This window comes from Mauremys reevesii, linkage group 1 (genome assembly GCF_016161935.1).
Source record: "Mauremys reevesii isolate NIE-2019 linkage group 1, ASM1616193v1, whole genome shotgun sequence".
Lineage (NCBI taxonomy): Eukaryota > Metazoa > Chordata > Testudines > Geoemydidae > Mauremys > Mauremys reevesii.
This window is the reverse complement of record NC_052623.1, coordinates 164454407-164473031: the sequence shown is the minus strand read 5'-3', so window position 1 is coordinate 164473031 and position 18625 is coordinate 164454407. Positions and strand designations below refer to the sequence as shown.

The window sequence follows — 18625 nt, the reverse complement described above, 5'->3', positions numbered from 1 at the left end:
GTCCCTCGATCCGCTGGCAATGCCCCTACTTATACAGCCCAAAATGCTGTTAGCCTTCTTAGCAACAAGGGCACACTGTAGACTCTCATCCAGCTTCTCGTCAACTGTAACCCCTAAGTTCTTTTCTGCAGAGGTGCTGCCTAGCCACTCCGTCCCTAGTCTGTAGCAGTGCATGGGATTCTTCCGTCCTAAATGCAGGACTCTGTACTTGTCCTTCTTTAACCTCATCTGATTTCTTTTGGCCCAATCCTCTAATTTGTCTAGGTCCCTCAGTATTCTATCCCTACCCTCCAGCATATCTACCACTCCTCCCAGTTTAGTGTCGTCTGCAAACCTGCTGATGATGCAATCCACGCCACCCTCCAGATCATTAATGAAGATATTGAACAAAACCAGCTCCAGACCGACCCTTGGGGCACTCCGCTTGATACCGGCTGCCAGCTAGACATGGAGCCATTCATCACTACCTGTTGAGCCTGATGATCTAGCCAGCTTTCTATCCACCTTATAGTCCATTCATCCAGCCCATACTACATTAACTTGATGGCAAGAATACTGTGGCAGACTATATCAAAAACGTTGCTAAGGTCAAGGAATAACACATCCACTGCTTTCCTCTCATCCACAGAGCCAGTTATCTCATCATAGAAGGCAGTTAGGTTAGTCAGGCATGACTTGCCCTTGGTGAATCCATGCTGACTGTGCCTGATTGCTTTCCTTGAACCTGAGCTCCATCTCAAGCCTGAACATCTATGCTGCAGTTGAACAGCCACTTAGCCCAAGCCCTGCGAGCCCAAGTTAGCTGGCATGGGCTAGCTGCAGATTTTTAATTGCACTGTAGACATACCCCTAAGGGTAGCCTTAGAGCTAAGGAGGGTTCTTACAGCACCCATTCAGGCTCCGGATACCATGCCTGAGGATCTGATATTATGTTCCCTCAGAAATTGTCTGGTACCTCCTGTGCAATGTCAAGGCTCGTGGTACCGACAGCTATGGTGCTGATGGCCCCAGAACCACAGGATCCTCTTATCTGTTAGTGGCTTTACCAGCACAGTCACTTTTGGTACAGTCATCATCGGTCATGGGTGTTTCACAGATTTCAATGTATACGTTGCTGAGGGTTTACTTAGCAGCTAAGGACTTCTCTGTATCCTCTGTACTGGACTTGCCTCTGTTGGCAACCTTAAAAGTGCCTCCACTGGTGGCAACATCATTACTGACCTTGGTGCCTGTTGTATCCCCTATACCAGCGAAATCTCAGTTGGTCTGGGCGCTGAGTACACCAACTGGAAAGTCCCTTCTTTGAACGAAAAATATTCTTTCTCTGCCTATGAATCTGAGGACAGCAGGAAAGCTTCATCAACAAGATCCCTTGTCTCAGGAGATTCAGGCCCGCTGCTGCAGGGCAGGGGTTCTAGGGTTGATTTTGCTTATCAAAGACTGAAGACTAGGTAAGAGAGGATATGAATTTTTGGTACTCTCCTCCTTGGCTGGCTAACCTTTTATGCTTATCAACACACTTGGGCTTTTTGGGACATATTCCCCGTGCTCAAAGAATTGCTTCAGCATCATAAACCAGACCCAAATCATCCTTGCCCCCAACATCCCATATCACTCTCTCAAATGGTGCAAACAACGGAACACTGTCCTTGATCATGTTTCTTCTTCCTCTCCAAATGAGACTGTCAGAGTCTTCGTCCACCCCAGGTGATTATAAAACATTTCAAGATCTTATGAGGGGAGTTGCCTCAACTCTAGAGATTCCTGTTGAGGTAATCCAAGATAAACTTTCAAACTCCTCCATACCTCTGTATCAACTAGCTTGACTACCAATTAGGCCCTGCCAAATTACTGTGGTAAACCTCAGCCTCAGTAGCTTCAACATCTAAAAGAACGGACGGGTGCTATTAAGCCCCTTCTCAAGGATTTGAACAAGTTTATGCCCATTTCACACAAGGCTCACTGGCAACAGCCAATAAGATGAATCTCCAGAGACGACAAAGATTGATTTTTTCCCCCCCCAGAATTGAACTTGTTTGGCAGGAAAAACTGTTCCACCTCTAGTTTGCAAATAAGAATTTACAACTACCAAGCCTTGTTGGCAAAATATGATTATATTAAATGCGACTCTTGACAAAATTCACTGAGAATATTCCACAGGAAATGATGATAGATAAATTCAAATCCATCATTGCCGAGGATCAAGTTGTGGCTGGAACATCTCTGCAGGCAGCACTTGGTGCAGCAGACAGAGTTTCCACATCAGTGGATGCTTCCACAGCAATGGGAAGGTCCTCTTGACTCCACTCATCTGGAATTCTTAAGGAGGTACAAGTCATAATTGAAAACCTTCCATTCAAAGGATGCAGCTTTTTCTATGCCAAGGTTGATGAGGCACACTACATTCTCTTAAGGACTCAATGGCAACCCTGCGGTCTTTGGGAGTCTATACACCTGCTCTCAAAGGAAAACAATATAAGCTGCTGCTTTACCAAATGCCATTCCTTCTATCCAACAAACAGTTGGATCCACCAAGGAAATGACAACATTTTCCTTGGTAGAAATCTTCCACTTCCACTGCTGTGTTGACCCATCAGCCTTCTTTGATTGATTTTGACTGCTTGCTTAAGAGCAGAGTACCAATCCCTACCGATCATCCCATGCCATGCCATCCCACCCCATCTCTTTCTTTTGGGAATCATTTATAACTGTTCTGAAAATTCTGGAACACTATCGCTATTGATCAGTGGGTTCTGAACATAATAGAGATTGGATATAGTATCCAGTTCCAGTCTCTTTGTCACCCTCAAATACCTCCCACAAATGACCCTTCTGATGAGAGTGTCTTGTTAAGAGGTGTGTCTACGGATGCAACAGAAATCCTGCATCAGTACGGGGGAGAGCACTGAAGTCTATCCTGGACCTAAGATGACTAAACGCCTTGATCAGAAAGGTCAAGTTCAGGATCATTTGCTTCTGTTACCCTATCTCTAGAGCAGAGGAGATTGATACACCACTCTCCATCCCCTGGATGCCCATTTTTGCATCACAGTTCACCCAGCCCACATAAGATATCTAACATTCCTAATGGGAGATTGCTATTACCAGTACAGAGTACTAACATTTGGCCTGTTAACAGCTGCCAGACTGTTCAAAGTGCCTTGAAAGAATGGCTGCATACCTCAGGAAGCTGGAAATCCAAGTATTCCCATACTTAGATGACTTGCTGATTTGTGCAAAGTCTCCTCAACAGGTAGCAGACTTCATCCAGCAGATACTGCTTCTTTTGCGTGAGTAAGTCTGAAAATAAAGACCAGTAACTACTGACCACGGTACAAAAAATAGAGTTCATTGTGGTCATTATAGACTTGGACAACAATGGTATGCACACATGTCCAGGCTAATCCAGAATATATCTGACTACTGGCCTGTATGGCATACTGTACCTTTATGACTCAGCATGCCAGACTTTATCTGTCCTGTATGCAAAAGTGACTGAAGTCTGTATATCAGCCAAGCAAACATCATCTGGGCATGTTGGTTCCTGTTCCACCATGAGTCCTGTTATGATTAGAGGTGGATAGACCTGACAAAAGTCTGCAAAGGGGTTCCATTCTTCCCCCACCAGTTCTATAAAAGACACTGATGATAGATGCATCCATGTTGGGCGAGGGGCCTCATCTTGGATGACTTGCAAATGCAGTGGTTGTGGACACCTTGAGAAACAACTCTTCTCATAAACATGCTAGAGTTAAGAACCAGTCATCAAGCTTATGTGATCTTTCTACCAGCCATCAAGGGGCTTACCGTGTAAGTCATAACAGTCAACATTAGCATGTTTTACTTAAATAAGCAGAGTGGAATCAGATCCATTCTGCTGTGTCAAGAGGTACCCCAACTGTAGAACTTTTTACATATTCCATAAAGTCGCCCAGAAGAAGATTGATCTTCCAGGAATACACAGTGTACTGTCAGATCACCTCAGCAGAAAGTTTGTGGACAACAGGAAGTGTTGTCCATAAAAGATGTGACTCAATAGATATTCATCGAATGGTGTTCCCCTACTATGAACTGGTTCACCATCAGGTGTACAGGAAATCTCATCGCTTCTGCCCCAGAGAGCGTCAGAGTCCAGAGACTACTTTGGATACATTCCTGATCCTGTGATCCATGGATCTTCTCTACACCACATTTCTTCCAATTCCACCAACACCAAGTTTTGTTATAATGTCTAAATGGGACAGATGCGAGTGATGTCTTTGGGATTTTGGCCCATTTTATTCAATGACATTTTGGAAGGCTGTGACCTGTGATTTGCACTTTACACCTCTTGTGGTTAATTAAATCATGCAGGAATTGTTGGTTAAAATTGTTAATACTGCCCTCTGGAAAGGCAAGTGACCACTTCCCTCGAGAGTTACAACTTTACTCAAGAAATTATTTCTAGATGCTAGTAATCTTTCCTAATCTTTTCTTACCTTTACCCCATTCTCTCTTCCCCAGAAAACGGAATAACTTTTTTTTCCTCTTAGCTGAATGATTACAGATATCTTAGACATTTTAATTTTTTTAATAATGAGAAAGTATAACCCTGTTTTGGAGAGGCAGTCTGCATGTGTTTTTCCCTAGACCTGGGAGATGCTGTAAGATATTCATATAATAAAAGTCCCTTTATGATCACGTTGTTACAGCTCCATAGCTCACATGCTATGCAGATCCATACTTGGCATCCCTTCCCATTTTTCACTTTACTGCATTCTCCTCACTCGCTTCCTTTCCTTTCTGTGAATGTCCCTTCTTTGTTTTTTCTTATTTCACCTCCTTGTGTAATCATTTCAATCAGATTGATGAGGTGTTAAGTGAATATTGTTTTTGATAAATGACTATAATCAGAAAATATTGCTAACTGGCACCTATTTTAATAAATATGTTGGAAGTTGACCCTATAAGGTACCTGAAGCACCTTGTGTAATAATTTGTTGTATTTTTGCATTTGTTAGTTATCACAGTGAATATGTGCTTCTAATGTAAAATTATTTTCTTTCTTCTTTTAGTGCATTTGAAACGCCACTTTATGTTCCGAAACCATCTCTGTTTAGTTTTCGAAATGCTATCCTACAACCTCTATGACCTGTTGCGGAACACCAACTTCAGAGGTGTCTCACTGAACCTGACACGAAAGTTTGCACAGCAGATGTGCACTGCACTGCTTTTCCTTGCGACTCCTGAACTTAGTATCATTCACTGTGACCTAAAACCTGAGAATATCCTGCTCTGTAACCCCAAACGAAGCGCTATCAAGATTGTTGATTTTGGCAGTTCTTGCCAACTTGGGCAGAGGGTGGGTGTTACATAAATGTTAATGTTTTGTCTAATTAGAAGCTTGAGGAACATTTAAAAATGAGATTAAGCAATCCTAACACTTTCTCATTGACAATTTCAGCTTTGCTTATGTTGATTAATATTAAACACTCATTTGTTTTTATGATGTGGCAACATAAGGGTGCATATGAAAAATAATATCTTTAACAAATTCCCAGTTAATTTTCCTGTCGCTATTTCATAATGCAAAAGACATCTACATTTAACAGTTGGAGCTTAATATAGTACAAGGGTAACAGATTAAATATTTTCATTAGTATTTTCTTTTTCTCTGTGTAATTCCTTTTTTGATTTTAAGATATTGCTTGGTATGGGTAAGTGAAAACATTCAAGATATTTGTTGATAGTAACGTTAGAATAGTTGGCTTTTAAATACAGGGCCAACCAGACTGAGAGCTTTGAGGTAACTTTTTTTTTTAATTTTTTTTTTTTAAAGAGAACACCATTTCCATAACAATCTTTTGTCATAAAGTGTGTTCATTGTTAGGAATAGAAGAAAATAAGTGGTAGACTGGGAATACTGGGTAGCTCAGGGGACTGCTGATGGTGTGTGGAACTTCTAACATCTACTTTGCTAGCTGAAATTCAGTTCCAGGGTGAAAAACTTGAGCCACTATCATCTGATGGTGGTTCAGTGGTTCAGTCCACATCACAAAATCCACCACCAAAATTAGCACTAATTGGCCATGTTCTTGACAGTCTCTCTCAAGACAAAAAGTTGAATGGATTTAGTGACTAAGGCCTCAATTCTGCAAACATTAAGCATATGAGTAACTTTACTCATATGAGTAGTTGCATTTACTTCAATGGGATTATTAGAGTAAGTAAAATTATGTATGCATTTAAGTGTTTGCGGAATAGGGGCCTGAATTACCCTATGTCCTGGAGATGGTTCCTTTAGATTAGAATAGAGGCACAATGCTTGGGCAGCAAAGGAAAACTTAGGGCTTGGCTACACTTGCAAGTTAGAGCGTATTAAAGCAGCCCCAGGCGCCCTAACTCACGACCCGTCCACACTGGCAAGGCACTTAGAACGCCTGGACTCTGCAGCTGGAGCGTTCCTGGTAATCCACCTCCATGAGAAACATAACGCTAGCTGCGCCTCGGCTGAAATGCCCCAGCATCAGTGTGAATGAGGTGTTGCATTACTGCACTTGATCAGCCTCCGGAAACGTCCCATAATCCCCTTAAGTCAAGTGACCACTCTTGTCATTGTTTTGAACTTGGCTGTAGGAATGTGGATATGTCCTTTCAAAGCTCCGTTTTTGCCAGCTGGCATGCTTCTCTGCTCCGGGATAAAGCAAGCCATTAGTGTGGAATGCTGCTTGCTATGAGTGAGAGAGAGAAAGCGAGAGAGAGGGAGGCAGGGGGATCTGCTGCTGTCTGAACTTATAAGACAGCATGCTGACATGCTCTCAGCCCCCCAGAAACCCACTCTCCCCCCCCCACATACACACAACACACTCTACCCCACTCCTCCATTTGAAAAGCATGTTGCAGCCACTTGCATGCTGGGATAGCTACCACAATGCACTGCTTTCTGTGGTGTTGCAAGAGCTGCTAATGTGGCCATGCCAGTGTGCTTGAATCTGACAGTGTGAACACCCTGCAGCGCTTTCCCTACTGCGCTTTCCGAGGGCTGGTTTAACTCACAGCGCTCTACATCTACATGTGCAAGTGTAGCTGTGCCCTTAGATTGCCATGATTTATGGCATATGTGTTTTGAGGATAAATAGATTACTTCACTATTCAGGGCTATTTATCTGGCACCTTCAATGAGTACTAATTTCACTTGCATTAAAAAAAAATTGGATTAAACCATTTACTGTAATTGTAGATAAGTACATAAATGTTATTTTAGCAGATGCCAAAACCTTCTCCGTTCCTGAGGAAGAATTGGATTCTCCACCTAGTTTAGTTTTTAATGGCAGTCTGATCATAGATATTATTTCAAGATACATGGAGCATGTTTATTGCATCCCAATATATCCTAGTGTGCAGAAAGGTTCTTCACTGTCTGAATGGCATTCAGTTAGTGAAGAAACATCTCACCATATATAAGTATCAGGGGGTAGCCGTGTTAGTCTGTATCCACAAAAACACCAAGGAGTCTGGTGGCACCTTAAAGACTAACAGATTTATTTGAGCATAAGCTTTTGTGGGTGGTTTAAAAAAAAAAAACAAAAAAAACCCACTTCTTCAAATGCAACCATACATACCTACCGTACATAGTAACCTTTCCCTGCCTGACCGCTCTAAAACAGGGGTGTCAGTCATACAGATTACTAGGAATCCTGTAGAAAGAAATTTTCAAAAGCATCTAAGTGACTTTGGAGCTTAAGTCTCATTGAGATCCAATGGGACTTGGGCTCCTAAGGGCCTGAACACTTTTGAACATGGAATTTAGGCTTGCAAGTCACTTAGGCACTTCTGAAATTTTACTTGTAAAGATTAAGAATGCTATCCCCTTTTCTTTGCAACAGTTGAGTGTTGGGAGGAGTGTGAAGAGGGATGTTCCCCGCCACCAGCAGGTACCGAACAGAAATCTGAATAGGATATTCAGAGGAGGATATTCGGCTGAATTGGGAGAAATCCTATTTTTTTCTTAAAGATTAATTTAAACAAACAAAGAAGGATCACTTTGAGTAAAGCCCTATTTTTAAAGATGTGTTGCAGATGTTAGGGCTCAGGAGAGTTCTAGTATTAAGTATTGGTATGTAAATATCTGAGACTTCAAGTACAAGTTCTGATTTTTATATTTATTATAAAATTTCCCGACTTCCCTTTTCATCCTCCCCAACCTCAAAAATACTTTTCTGTTGTAAAGTTCTAGTAAGTCACTAATGTCTAAATCAGGACATGGCTTTTCAGAAGTTATTCATTATCTTTCTATGTGTTTATTCCAGATATACCAATATATCCAGAGTCGTTTTTATAGATCTCCAGAGGTGCTACTGGGAATGCCTTATGACCTTGCAATTGACATGTGGTCCCTTGGGTGTATTTTAGTAGAAATGCACACTGGAGAACCTCTCTTTAGTGGAGCAAACGAGGTGTGTAAATTCCCAATGGTAGAAGTGATCTTATTCTTCATTCTTTCTAATCAGGAGTTTGATCTAATTAATTGTAAGGCACACATAGAGGAAGTCTGTTTAATTGTTTAAGAATTGGCATCAACTTGGCAGTAGGAATATCTTTTCATAGGAGTCTAAAGTACAGATTGCTTATATCAAATTGTAATGTATTGATTTCTGCAAATGTTGATACTTGGACTTATTTGTGTATTTGCTTCTTACATAAGAATTAATATTCTCAAATGTTACAGCTGATTTGTAACTCAACAGCTTTTTTAGGTAGTTCTAGTTTTCTTCCCACATGTCTACCTAGAATTTTAGATTTCATCTCATTGTCAAATTATCTACTACATTTGTTTTTTTATAACTATTCTTTCTTTTGAGCCAGGTGGATCAAATGAATAAAATAGTGGAAGTTCTGGGTATAGCACCTGCTCACATTCTTGACCAAGCACCAAAAGCAAGAAAGTTCTTTGAAAAGTTGCCAGATGGCACTTGGAACTTAAAGAAGACCAAAGATGGAAAAAGGGTAGGTTAGGTATCCTAGATACGGGATGGAGTGTGTTCTAAATAAGTTTCTGTGGTAACTATTGTACTGATTAAAAATGTTTGTTCTTCTGAAGACTTAATTTTAACACTATTTAATATTCAGTATGATAGAATTGATTTGAAAATTAAATCTATTAATGTTCTCAGTACTGAAAAATAACTCCTGACTTGCATTTGATTGATTTTTTTATGATTTATTTAAACAGTGATAATGTAAAGTCTAGCTTATAACTTGAATGACAATCAACTGCTAACTTCTCAACAGGAGTACAAACCACCAGGAACTCGTAAACTTCACAGTATACTTGGAGTTGAAACAGGGGGACCAGGCGGACGGCGTTCTGGGGAATCGGGTCATACTGTAGCTGACTACTTGAAGTTCAAAGACCTCATCTTAAGGATGCTTGATTATGACCCCAAAACCCGAATTCAACCTTATTATGCCCTGCAGCACAGTTTCTTTAAGAAAACAGCAGATGAAGGTACAAATACAAGTAACAGTGTGTCTACGAGTCCTGCCATGGAGCAGTCGCAGTCTTCAGGAACCACCTCCAGCACATCTTCAAGCTCAGGTACATGTCTCATTAGTAAATTGTCAAGACAGTATTGTTTTAAAGAGAAAATATTATTAATAATTTCAGGTCAGCAATTTTTCCATATAAATGTCTTCATTTTTTCCACTTCTGAAAGCCTGTCTTTTTAAAAACAAAAATGTTTACAAATTCATAATAGATTTCCACTACAACCTGTAACTTAAAAACCCAGTAGAATTTTTTTCATCTGGACCTATTTCTGCTTTATAAGGAATAAATTGCTTCAAGATCAAAGCCTAAGACTATGTTCCTAACATAGTTGGTCTATGGAATGCTGTAAATATTGCTGCTGTTCTATTATTGCTTGTGTTATGATTGTTATAGGTGGATCTTCTGGGACAAGCAACAGTGGAAGGGCTCGGTCAGACCCTACACATCAACATCGACACAGTGGTGGACACTTCACTGCTGCTGTCCAAGCTATGGACTGTGAAACACACAGTCCACAGGTATGCTCTTGAACAGAGCTGCTCCCTGATGCATTTATAAAAACGCAATTGCTTTTATATTTTGAGAAGATTGAATCCATAAACTATCCTGTAATGTCAAGATTTATGCTAATTAACACTTCAAAGTGATGAAAAAGGTGGGGTAGGCATGGAACTGGCAATTGGAAGACTTGGATTTTGCTAGTCCCAGTTCTTCCACAGATAATCCTTTGTGAATATCTTGGGTAAGTCATTTTGGCCAAAATAGTACCGGCAGCCTTAATAATTTGGCTGAGTACTGGGGAATCCTGCAGCTGTAAGGGGGAAGAATCCCCCACTCCCTAACTATGGAGTGCCAGCAACAGAGAGCCTCTAGGGCTCTTGCAGCTTTTCTTCCATTTCTCTGTTAAGGACCAGAGAATTCAAATAGTCATAAATCTTCCAGTCCATCCCAAAGAGCACTTTGAACATAGACTTTATGACCAGAAGGGACCATCATGATCATCTAGTTTGTAGAATCTCACCCACCCACTCCTGTAATAGACCCATAACCTCTGGCTGAGTTATTGAAATCCTCAAATCATGATTTAAAGACTTAAAGTTACAGAGACTCCACCATTTACTCTAATTTAAACCTGCAAGTGACCAAGGCCCCCCCCCCCCCCATTCCTTGCCAATCTGACCCAGGGGAAAATTCCTTCCCGACCCCAAATATGGTGATCAGTTAGACCCCGAGCCTCTGGGCAAGACCCACCAGCCTGACAGCTGGGAAAGAATTCTCTGTAGTAACTCAGAGCCCTCCCCATCTAGTGTCCCATCATCAGCTGTTGGAGATATTTGCTGCTATCAGTCACAGATTGGCAATATGCCATTGTACACAGTCTCATCATACTATACGCTCCATAAACTTATCAAGCTCAGGCTTGAAGCCAGTTAGGTTTTTTGCTCCTACTACTCCCATTAGAAGGCTGTTCCAGAACTTCACTCCTCTGATGGTTAGAAACCATCAACGAATTTTATCTAATGTTGATGGCCAGTTTATATCCATTTGTTCTTGTGTCCACATTGGTGCTTAACTTAAATAACTCCTCTCCCTCCCTGGTATTTATCCCTCTGATGTATTTATAGAGAGCAGTCATCTCTTCCCTCAACCTTCTTTTGGTTAGGCTAAACAAGCCAAGCTCGTTGAGTCTCCTCTCATAAGGTAGGTTTTCCATTCCTCGGATCATCCTAGTAGTCCTTCTCTGCACCTGTTCCAGTTTGAATTAATCTTTCTTAAACCTGGGAGACCAGAACTGCACACAGTATTCCAGTTGAGGTCTCACCAGTACCTTGTATAATGGTATTACCACTTCTGTTTTTCTACTGGAAACACCTTGCCTGATGCATCCTAGGACTGCATTAGCTTTTTTTCACAGCATCACATTGGCGACTTGTAGTCATCCTGTGATTAACTGATACACCCAGCTCTTTCTCCTTCTCTGTTGCTTCCAACTGAAAAGTCCCCAGCTTATAGCAAACATTTTTGTTGTTAGTCCCTAAGTGCACGACTTTGCACTATTAAATTTCATCACATTTTTATTACTCCGGTTTTCAAAGTCATCCAGATCTTCCTGTATGATATTCTGGTCCTCTTCTGTATTGGCAATATCTCCCAACTTTGTGTCATCCACAGTCTTTATTAACACATTCCTGCTTTTTGTGCCAAGGTCACAGCCGTATTGCAGAGAACCCACACAGAGCTTGCAGTGGCAGGGTCTGTCCCTAGGTAAACCTGTGGTTCAGTTTCTCTCTTTATCCCCATTTGACATTAATGTTTCTAAGACATATTAATGTTCTTGAAGGAAAGCCACTATACAAGTGCAAAGTAGTAGTAGTAGTATTTTTTGTTGCTTTTATTATTCGTTGAACTATGGTCTTGGTTAAAAATATAAATGAGTATATATCTGCTTGATTTACTGATAAAAGAATAAAACTAAAATGTAGTAGTTATTGGCCATTGCTGCTCATCACTTTGGAACATAAAGCTAGTGGAAAAACAGAGATTCTCAGTATTGCCATCGCTATTATAAAAGGAGTAATTGTACTTCTTCCCAGGTGAGGGGAATAATTATGAAAATAAACTTATGAAATCAGTTTTATTAGCTAATATTTTGGTAGGGTTGTTAATACCTTTCTGATGCTATTGGGATCTCAATGCAAACTTCAAACTACTTGTCTAATAATATTAATACAATAAAAGCTGTTTTATCCGGCACTTCACCAACCGGAAAGCTCTGTAAAGCAGCCAGGACAGGTTGTCGCTTGCGGGGAACTGCCCGAGGTGAGGGGCCCCCGCACTCCCTCCCGCGCCCCAACCCACTGCCTTGAGCTCCCTCTCGCACCCAAACTTCCTCCTAGAGCCCATTCCCCACACCTGCTCCTGTGCCCCAACCTCACACTCCCTCCCACACCCAAACTCCCTCCCTCTGAGTTAATTGGCATTTTTCACTTACTGGCATTCCCCATTCCCCCAACATGCCAAATAAAACAGCTTTTACTGAACTAATAATTTGTTTTTCAGTATTAGAGGCCGCAATCAGAGATCAGGGTCCTGTTGTGCTAGGTATTATGTAAACACATACTTACTGATTACTACCATTAAACAATGCTGCCTCTGAATTTGCTTTTTACAACTTTTGCAGTAGGTCACATAATTAGAATTTTTTTCTTGAGTGTATCAGCAATATTAAAATCAAAGTTTCTGTCCTAGTTTTTCTTTTCCAAAGATACATTTAGAAAAGCGTATTAGAAATATTTCTAGCTTCGTACTTTTATCAGTTTTTATACTACTTAAAATTTAGTTTTATTTTTTACATTTAGTGAGTAAATTTTAATGGTTTTTAAGCTCTTTGTATAAATGGCGTATAAAAAGTTTAATCAAATATGTTTTATTTCTTAAACTACTGTCATAGGTTCGACAGCAGTTTCCTCCTCCACTTGGTTGGACAAGCACTGAAGCTCCTACACAGGTCACCGTTGAAACCCATCCAGTTCAAGAAACCACCTTTCATGTAACCCCTCAGCAACAGAATGCATTACATCACCACCATGGGAATAACTCCCACCATCACCACCCCCACCCCCACCACCATCATCATGGACAGCAAGCCTTGGGTAGCCGGACCAGGCCAAGGGTCTACAATTCTCCAACAAATAGCTCCTCCACCCAGGATTCTATGGAGGTGGGCCATAGTCACCACTCCATGACATCTCTGTCTTCCTCAACTACTTCTTCCTCTACTTCTTCCTCCTCTACTGGTAACCAAGGCAATCAAGCCTATCAGAACCGCCCAGTGGCTGCTAATACCTTGGACTTCGGACAAAATGGAGCTATAGACATGAATTTAACAGTCTATTCTAATCCGCGCCAAGAGACTGGCATAGCTGGACATCCAACATACCAGTTTTCTGCTAATACAGGTCCTGCTCATTACATGACTGAAGGACACCTTGCAATGAGGCAAGGAATTGATAGAGAAGAGTCTCCCATGACAGGAGTTTGTGTTCAGCAAAGTCCTGTGGCTAGCTCGTGACTAAACTGAAACTAAGTTTGTTTCTTGTGTGTTTTTATAGAAGTGGTGTTTTTCCAAAAACAAAGTGCAAAGCTGCTTGAATCAGGAGGAGATAAACTCACTGAACCGCTACAGGAGGGCAAAGCTGACTATTTTTTTAAACTTGAAAAGATTGCAAAGGGACAATGAAAGTTTTTTAAGAGCCATGTCCAAACCCACCTTAATGGATAGCTTAGAGGTGTTGTCTCACCTTTTGCTTCCCCCTTCCTCCCATTTTAACTTGCCACAACCTAGTCATAGATTTTTTTTTTGTCTCATTCAACGGGGGTTAGTGTTCAAATGTTGGTCTTAGTTGCAAATTATTTTTTTTAAAGGCACTGCACATGATTTACATAAAAGGACCCTTTGAGGTTAGTGGGGAGGGATTGAGTAATATGGGTTTTTTAAGTTCCCCAAATACACATGGGCACAGAAATGCAGTACTGTAAGGAAGAGGGACCTTCAGATTACACTATATATAATATTCAGCTGTAAAAAGGGACAGTTGTAAAGGAGTTTGTAAGGCACATTAAGCATGCTAAGTGGCGGTGATCAGAACTCTCCTTATCTGAATCTACTGAGGATCAAAGCAGCAATTATAATGGGATTCTGTGTGTCTCATATTTTAGAGACGACAGTCAGCTAGTATTGGAATATGACTGGTCTCATAACTAAGGTGCACGGAGAAGCAATCAACAGGTTGGTCCTGGCCAGTCTTGGGGAGGTCTTAAGTGGTGGTCTTTGGGATAACCTTTGGCCTTATGGATTTGGACTCTTAAATTAGAAGAGCCTACCATTTCAGATGCAATCACTTTTGGACATGCTTTTGCAGACAGTCCTTAATGCTGAAAACAGAGAATGGGTAATTCAAGAGGCCTTTCTTTTAAAATAGACTTTTGTGACCCACTTATTGTAAGGTATTGCAAGGTCACTTTGCGTGTGTCATAAAGTTGACTTCCTTATTGGTTGAAGGTCACAGAAGTAGTGGTTTGCGTTTGATGGAAATAGCTACAACTGTGTCCCTTCCTGCTTTTTTACTTTTTTCTTTTGCTTTTTCTCGGCACGTGGTTTCTCCACCATTACGTCTGCACAAAGATGTCTTCTGTTCATTCTGAACATTTTAAAAAAATGCAGAATTTTATGTGACTGCTTTTTTGCCTCACAATTATGCTGTGAATTTTACAAAAATTTATTTTCTTTTTTGATAATTTATTGTACCAAAGCTGTTTTTATAGCACATAGATGTCTGTAACCAATAATGTAGCAGTTCTGCACTTTGACACAAGGTGTAATTAGACCATTTTTAAATGTCAGTTGAAAATTATGGCTGTACTATTGCTTAAACAAAACTGGAACTGTTGTTGAATTCATAGCCAATACATTTACAGCAATCTGTGTACTGAACATAATAGATTGACATCTAATTCAAGACTATAACATCTGTTACATTATAAATGTGTTCAGGCTTCTGAAGGTAAAAGGTACACTAGATCCAGAAGCTATGAAACCAGCAGTTGATTCTTGTATTCCTTATTAACATAAATGTAAACTTGAAGGCAAGACCTTGATTGCATGAACAGGTCCAAAACAATAGTATGAGTAAAGCAAAAAGCTCATGAGAGACCTGAAGTTAGCAGGCTGTATTTAACAGGTGCCTAATTTTTGGGTTATGCTGCCTTAATATAACACAGTCAGATTGGCAGTTGCTAAATTTATGGGCCCACATAAAGATTTATAAATATTATGAATAAAAACTCAGTGAATTAAAGTGAAAAATAAGGGTAATTCAGCAATTACCCATCCCAGAACATTGTTTGCCCATTAGATATTACAGAAGCAGTGATCTACCTCTGCCAGTAAGCCCTTTAAAAACGTAGTTCAGCAGAAGAATATTGCATCCTTATATTGGTCAATTCCATGTGGCTGGCTAGGTCAGGTTTTCTTGAACAAAAGTTTTTTTTTTTTGTTATACTTAACAATGGCAACACAGCAGCTGAATACTGTATAAATGCAAATGAGTACTTGGGGGTTATCAGTTTTTGTAAATCACAATTTTTCTATCACGGGATCCATATTTCTTTTGTATTGACATGTCAAGCCTGTGAATTAAAGTATTTTTGAACTCAGTAGTTCAGAAAAGTTTACAGCAATTGAAATGCTGTCATCTTAGAAACAGCACTGAGTTTAGCAATATAAAAAGGAATCCAGTACTTACTGCTGTCTAGAAATATAAGGGTAATATAAAATATGGGTAATTTTTCCTGTGTTGGTTGCCACACTTTAGCAAGCACCAAAAATTAAAGCCGTTTAAAAAATATTTACATCAAGAAAAATCATAAAATCCAATGCTTCTGCATACTGTGTTATGTTACAGTCCAGTTTTGTGTGCTTTACTACACAGTTTGGTTACAGGACTTCTGTGCATTGTAAACATAAACAGCATGGAAAAGGTTAAATACCTGTGTTCAGATTGTAAGATCTAGTCCAGACTTGCTGTGTATATTGTAACGTTAAATGAAAAAGACAAGCCCTTTGTATTATAGTCATGCAGTCTTATGTATGATAAACAGTTGAATAATTTGTCCTCAGACTCTTTACTGTGCTTTTTAAAAAAGTAATTTAAGAGAAAAATGTAAACATAGTAATATCTTCCTATGCAATTAACCTACTCCAAACCTTGGTTTGGTAGGTATAACTATAGTAAAATATGTAAATATTAGATACATTGACACAGACTTTTAAAAAAATTACAGAAGTAAAAGTTGGAGGCATAACAGATCATTTTGAGTTTTTAATTGAAACAGCAAGGTATATGTCATCGATGTATAAACACTGACGCATTTTGATCCTGCTTGATTCCAATTGACATATAATATTGTTTTTAGTTTCAGAATTGTTTGTATTCTCATCCACTAGTTTCAGAATATTACAGAGATCGTCTTACATGCACTTTAGAGTTCCTACTATTATAATCAATTGATAGATTTCAAGGCCAGACGGGCCATTATAATGATCTAGTCTGACCTCCTACATAACACTGGGCATAGAATTTTACCTGGTACTTCCTGCATCAAGCCCATATCATTTGGTTGAGTTAGCACATACGTTTTAGAAAAACATCCGGTCTTGATTTAGAGGTTTCAAGAAATGGAGAATCTACATCATCTCTTGGTAAGAAGTTCAGTGGTTAATTATCCACACTTAAAAATTATTCCCCTGGCTCCCAGTTTAAATGTATCAAGCTTCAGCTTCCAGTATTGGGATATTGTTATGCCTTTGCTTACTAGGTTAGAGCCGTATAGTTTCAGACATCTTCCCTGTAAAGAGTGAGCAAGTCACTTCTTAACCTTCTCTTTAATAAGCTGCCTTGATCAGGCCCCTTAAGTCTCTATCTGCAAAGCATGTTTTCCAGACCTCAAATTATTCATGTGGCTCTTCTCTGAACTTTCTTCAATTTTTAACATCCATTTTAAAGTGTGGATACCAAAACTAGACACAGTGTTCCAGTAATGGTCTTAATAATGCCATATACAGAGGTAATATCACTTTACTCCTATCTGTTTATACCTATTCCTGTTTATCCATCCAAGGACTGCATTTTAGGCTTTTTAGCCACAGCATTGCACTGGAAACTGTTTAGTTGGTTATCCACAATGACGCCTAAGTTATTTTCAGATTTGCTGCTTTCCAGGATGCAGTCAACCATCCTGTAAGTATGACCTTATATTCTTTACTAGAGTGTGGCTTTGCATTTGACAATTTTTTAAATGTATGATGTTTGAATGTTCCTGGTTTACAAAGCAACCCAGATCTGTAGAAGTGACCTGTCCTTTTTATTTACGACACCACCAATTTTTGTGTGGTTTGCAAACTTTATCAGCAATGATCATATCTTCTTCCAGATAACGGATAAAAACACTGAAATAACTTTTGAGCTGAAAGCCAACCCTATTGAATCTCTCTAGAAACACTTTCAATTGTTATTGATTTCCCCATTAACCGTTACATTGAGATATATTGGTTAGCTGGTTTTTAATCCATTTAATATGTGTTGTATTGATTTTGCATAATGCTATTATTTTAATCAGAATGTGGTACAACACTTTGAGATAGCATGGAAATATCTACATTTCCAAAATAACCAGATAACTCATAAAGTGAAATTGTATATGATTATAAATTTAGCTTGCATGCAAAATTTATAAGATCAGTATCACCAGTTTCTTATATATGATTCAGCATGTCAGTGTGGTAAGATATATCCTGATGTAGAGGTGCACATCAGAATATTAGAATTCTACAGAATATTATGGTTGCCAGGCAAACACACATACATATATGCTCTATTAGGATTATAGGTGTTCTGTGCACACCGTTGTTTGATTGGGTCCTGTTGAATCACCCCATTGTTGGGTATATCAAGCAATTTCTAATGATCTTTAGAAATTGGGTTTTATTGTCCACCTGATGATTACCTTTAATTTCCTGATTTTTTCCAACTTTTTTTATTAACCTGCTTAGGGCATTTGTTTAATTTCCATAGCATTTCTCCAAGATAGTGGTATCAAATATGCAGGACCCCCCCACACCCAATCTAAGATTATATGTGATTTCTAGAACGAATAATATTGTACATAGATTTATTATGAAGTACTAATATGGACAAGACTGCATAAGACACAAACACAGTACCTGCCCTAGAGAGCTGAATGACAAATACAGATGTAATACGCTGAGCAAGCTAGAGAAAGATGTACATACAAATATAAACTACAACTCCCACTTTTCTAAAGGTGGTGTAGAGAGAACAATCCAACTCATCTGGATTTGTGCTCATGGGTCTCAGAAAAGAAATGGGTCATTAGGAGAGCTTTGAATTGGGGGTGGGTTAGGGCCTAGCACAATTGAATTAAAGAGAGAATCTATGTGTAGTGGGCAAATCTGGAGGGTATGAAGGTGTGGAGGGGGGAAGCTGTGGGTGAGGCTGGTATAGTTGGTGGAGTGAT

At 39.6% G+C, this 18625-nt stretch overlaps 1 protein-coding gene across 2 annotated transcripts in view; it reads left to right on the top strand.

Annotated features, from left to right (window-relative positions):
- The window catches only part of DYRK1A (dual specificity tyrosine phosphorylation regulated kinase 1A), a 140504-nt gene extending 124166 nt beyond the window's left edge, over positions 1 to 16338 (top strand). For both annotated transcript variants that reach the window (XM_039496953.1, XM_039496952.1), the window contains 6 exons: positions 5055 to 5341; positions 8289 to 8435; positions 8845 to 8985; positions 9271 to 9577; positions 9923 to 10047; positions 12981 to 16338. In XM_039496953.1, the coding sequence (XP_039352887.1) occupies positions 5055 to 5341; positions 8289 to 8435; positions 8845 to 8985; positions 9271 to 9577; positions 9923 to 10047; positions 12981 to 13601 (1628 nt within the window). In that variant the 3' untranslated portion in view covers positions 13602 to 16338. The remainder of the gene's footprint in view (positions 1 to 5054; positions 5342 to 8288; positions 8436 to 8844; positions 8986 to 9270; positions 9578 to 9922; positions 10048 to 12980) is intronic.
- Positions 16339 to 18625: the final 2287 nt, after the last annotated feature.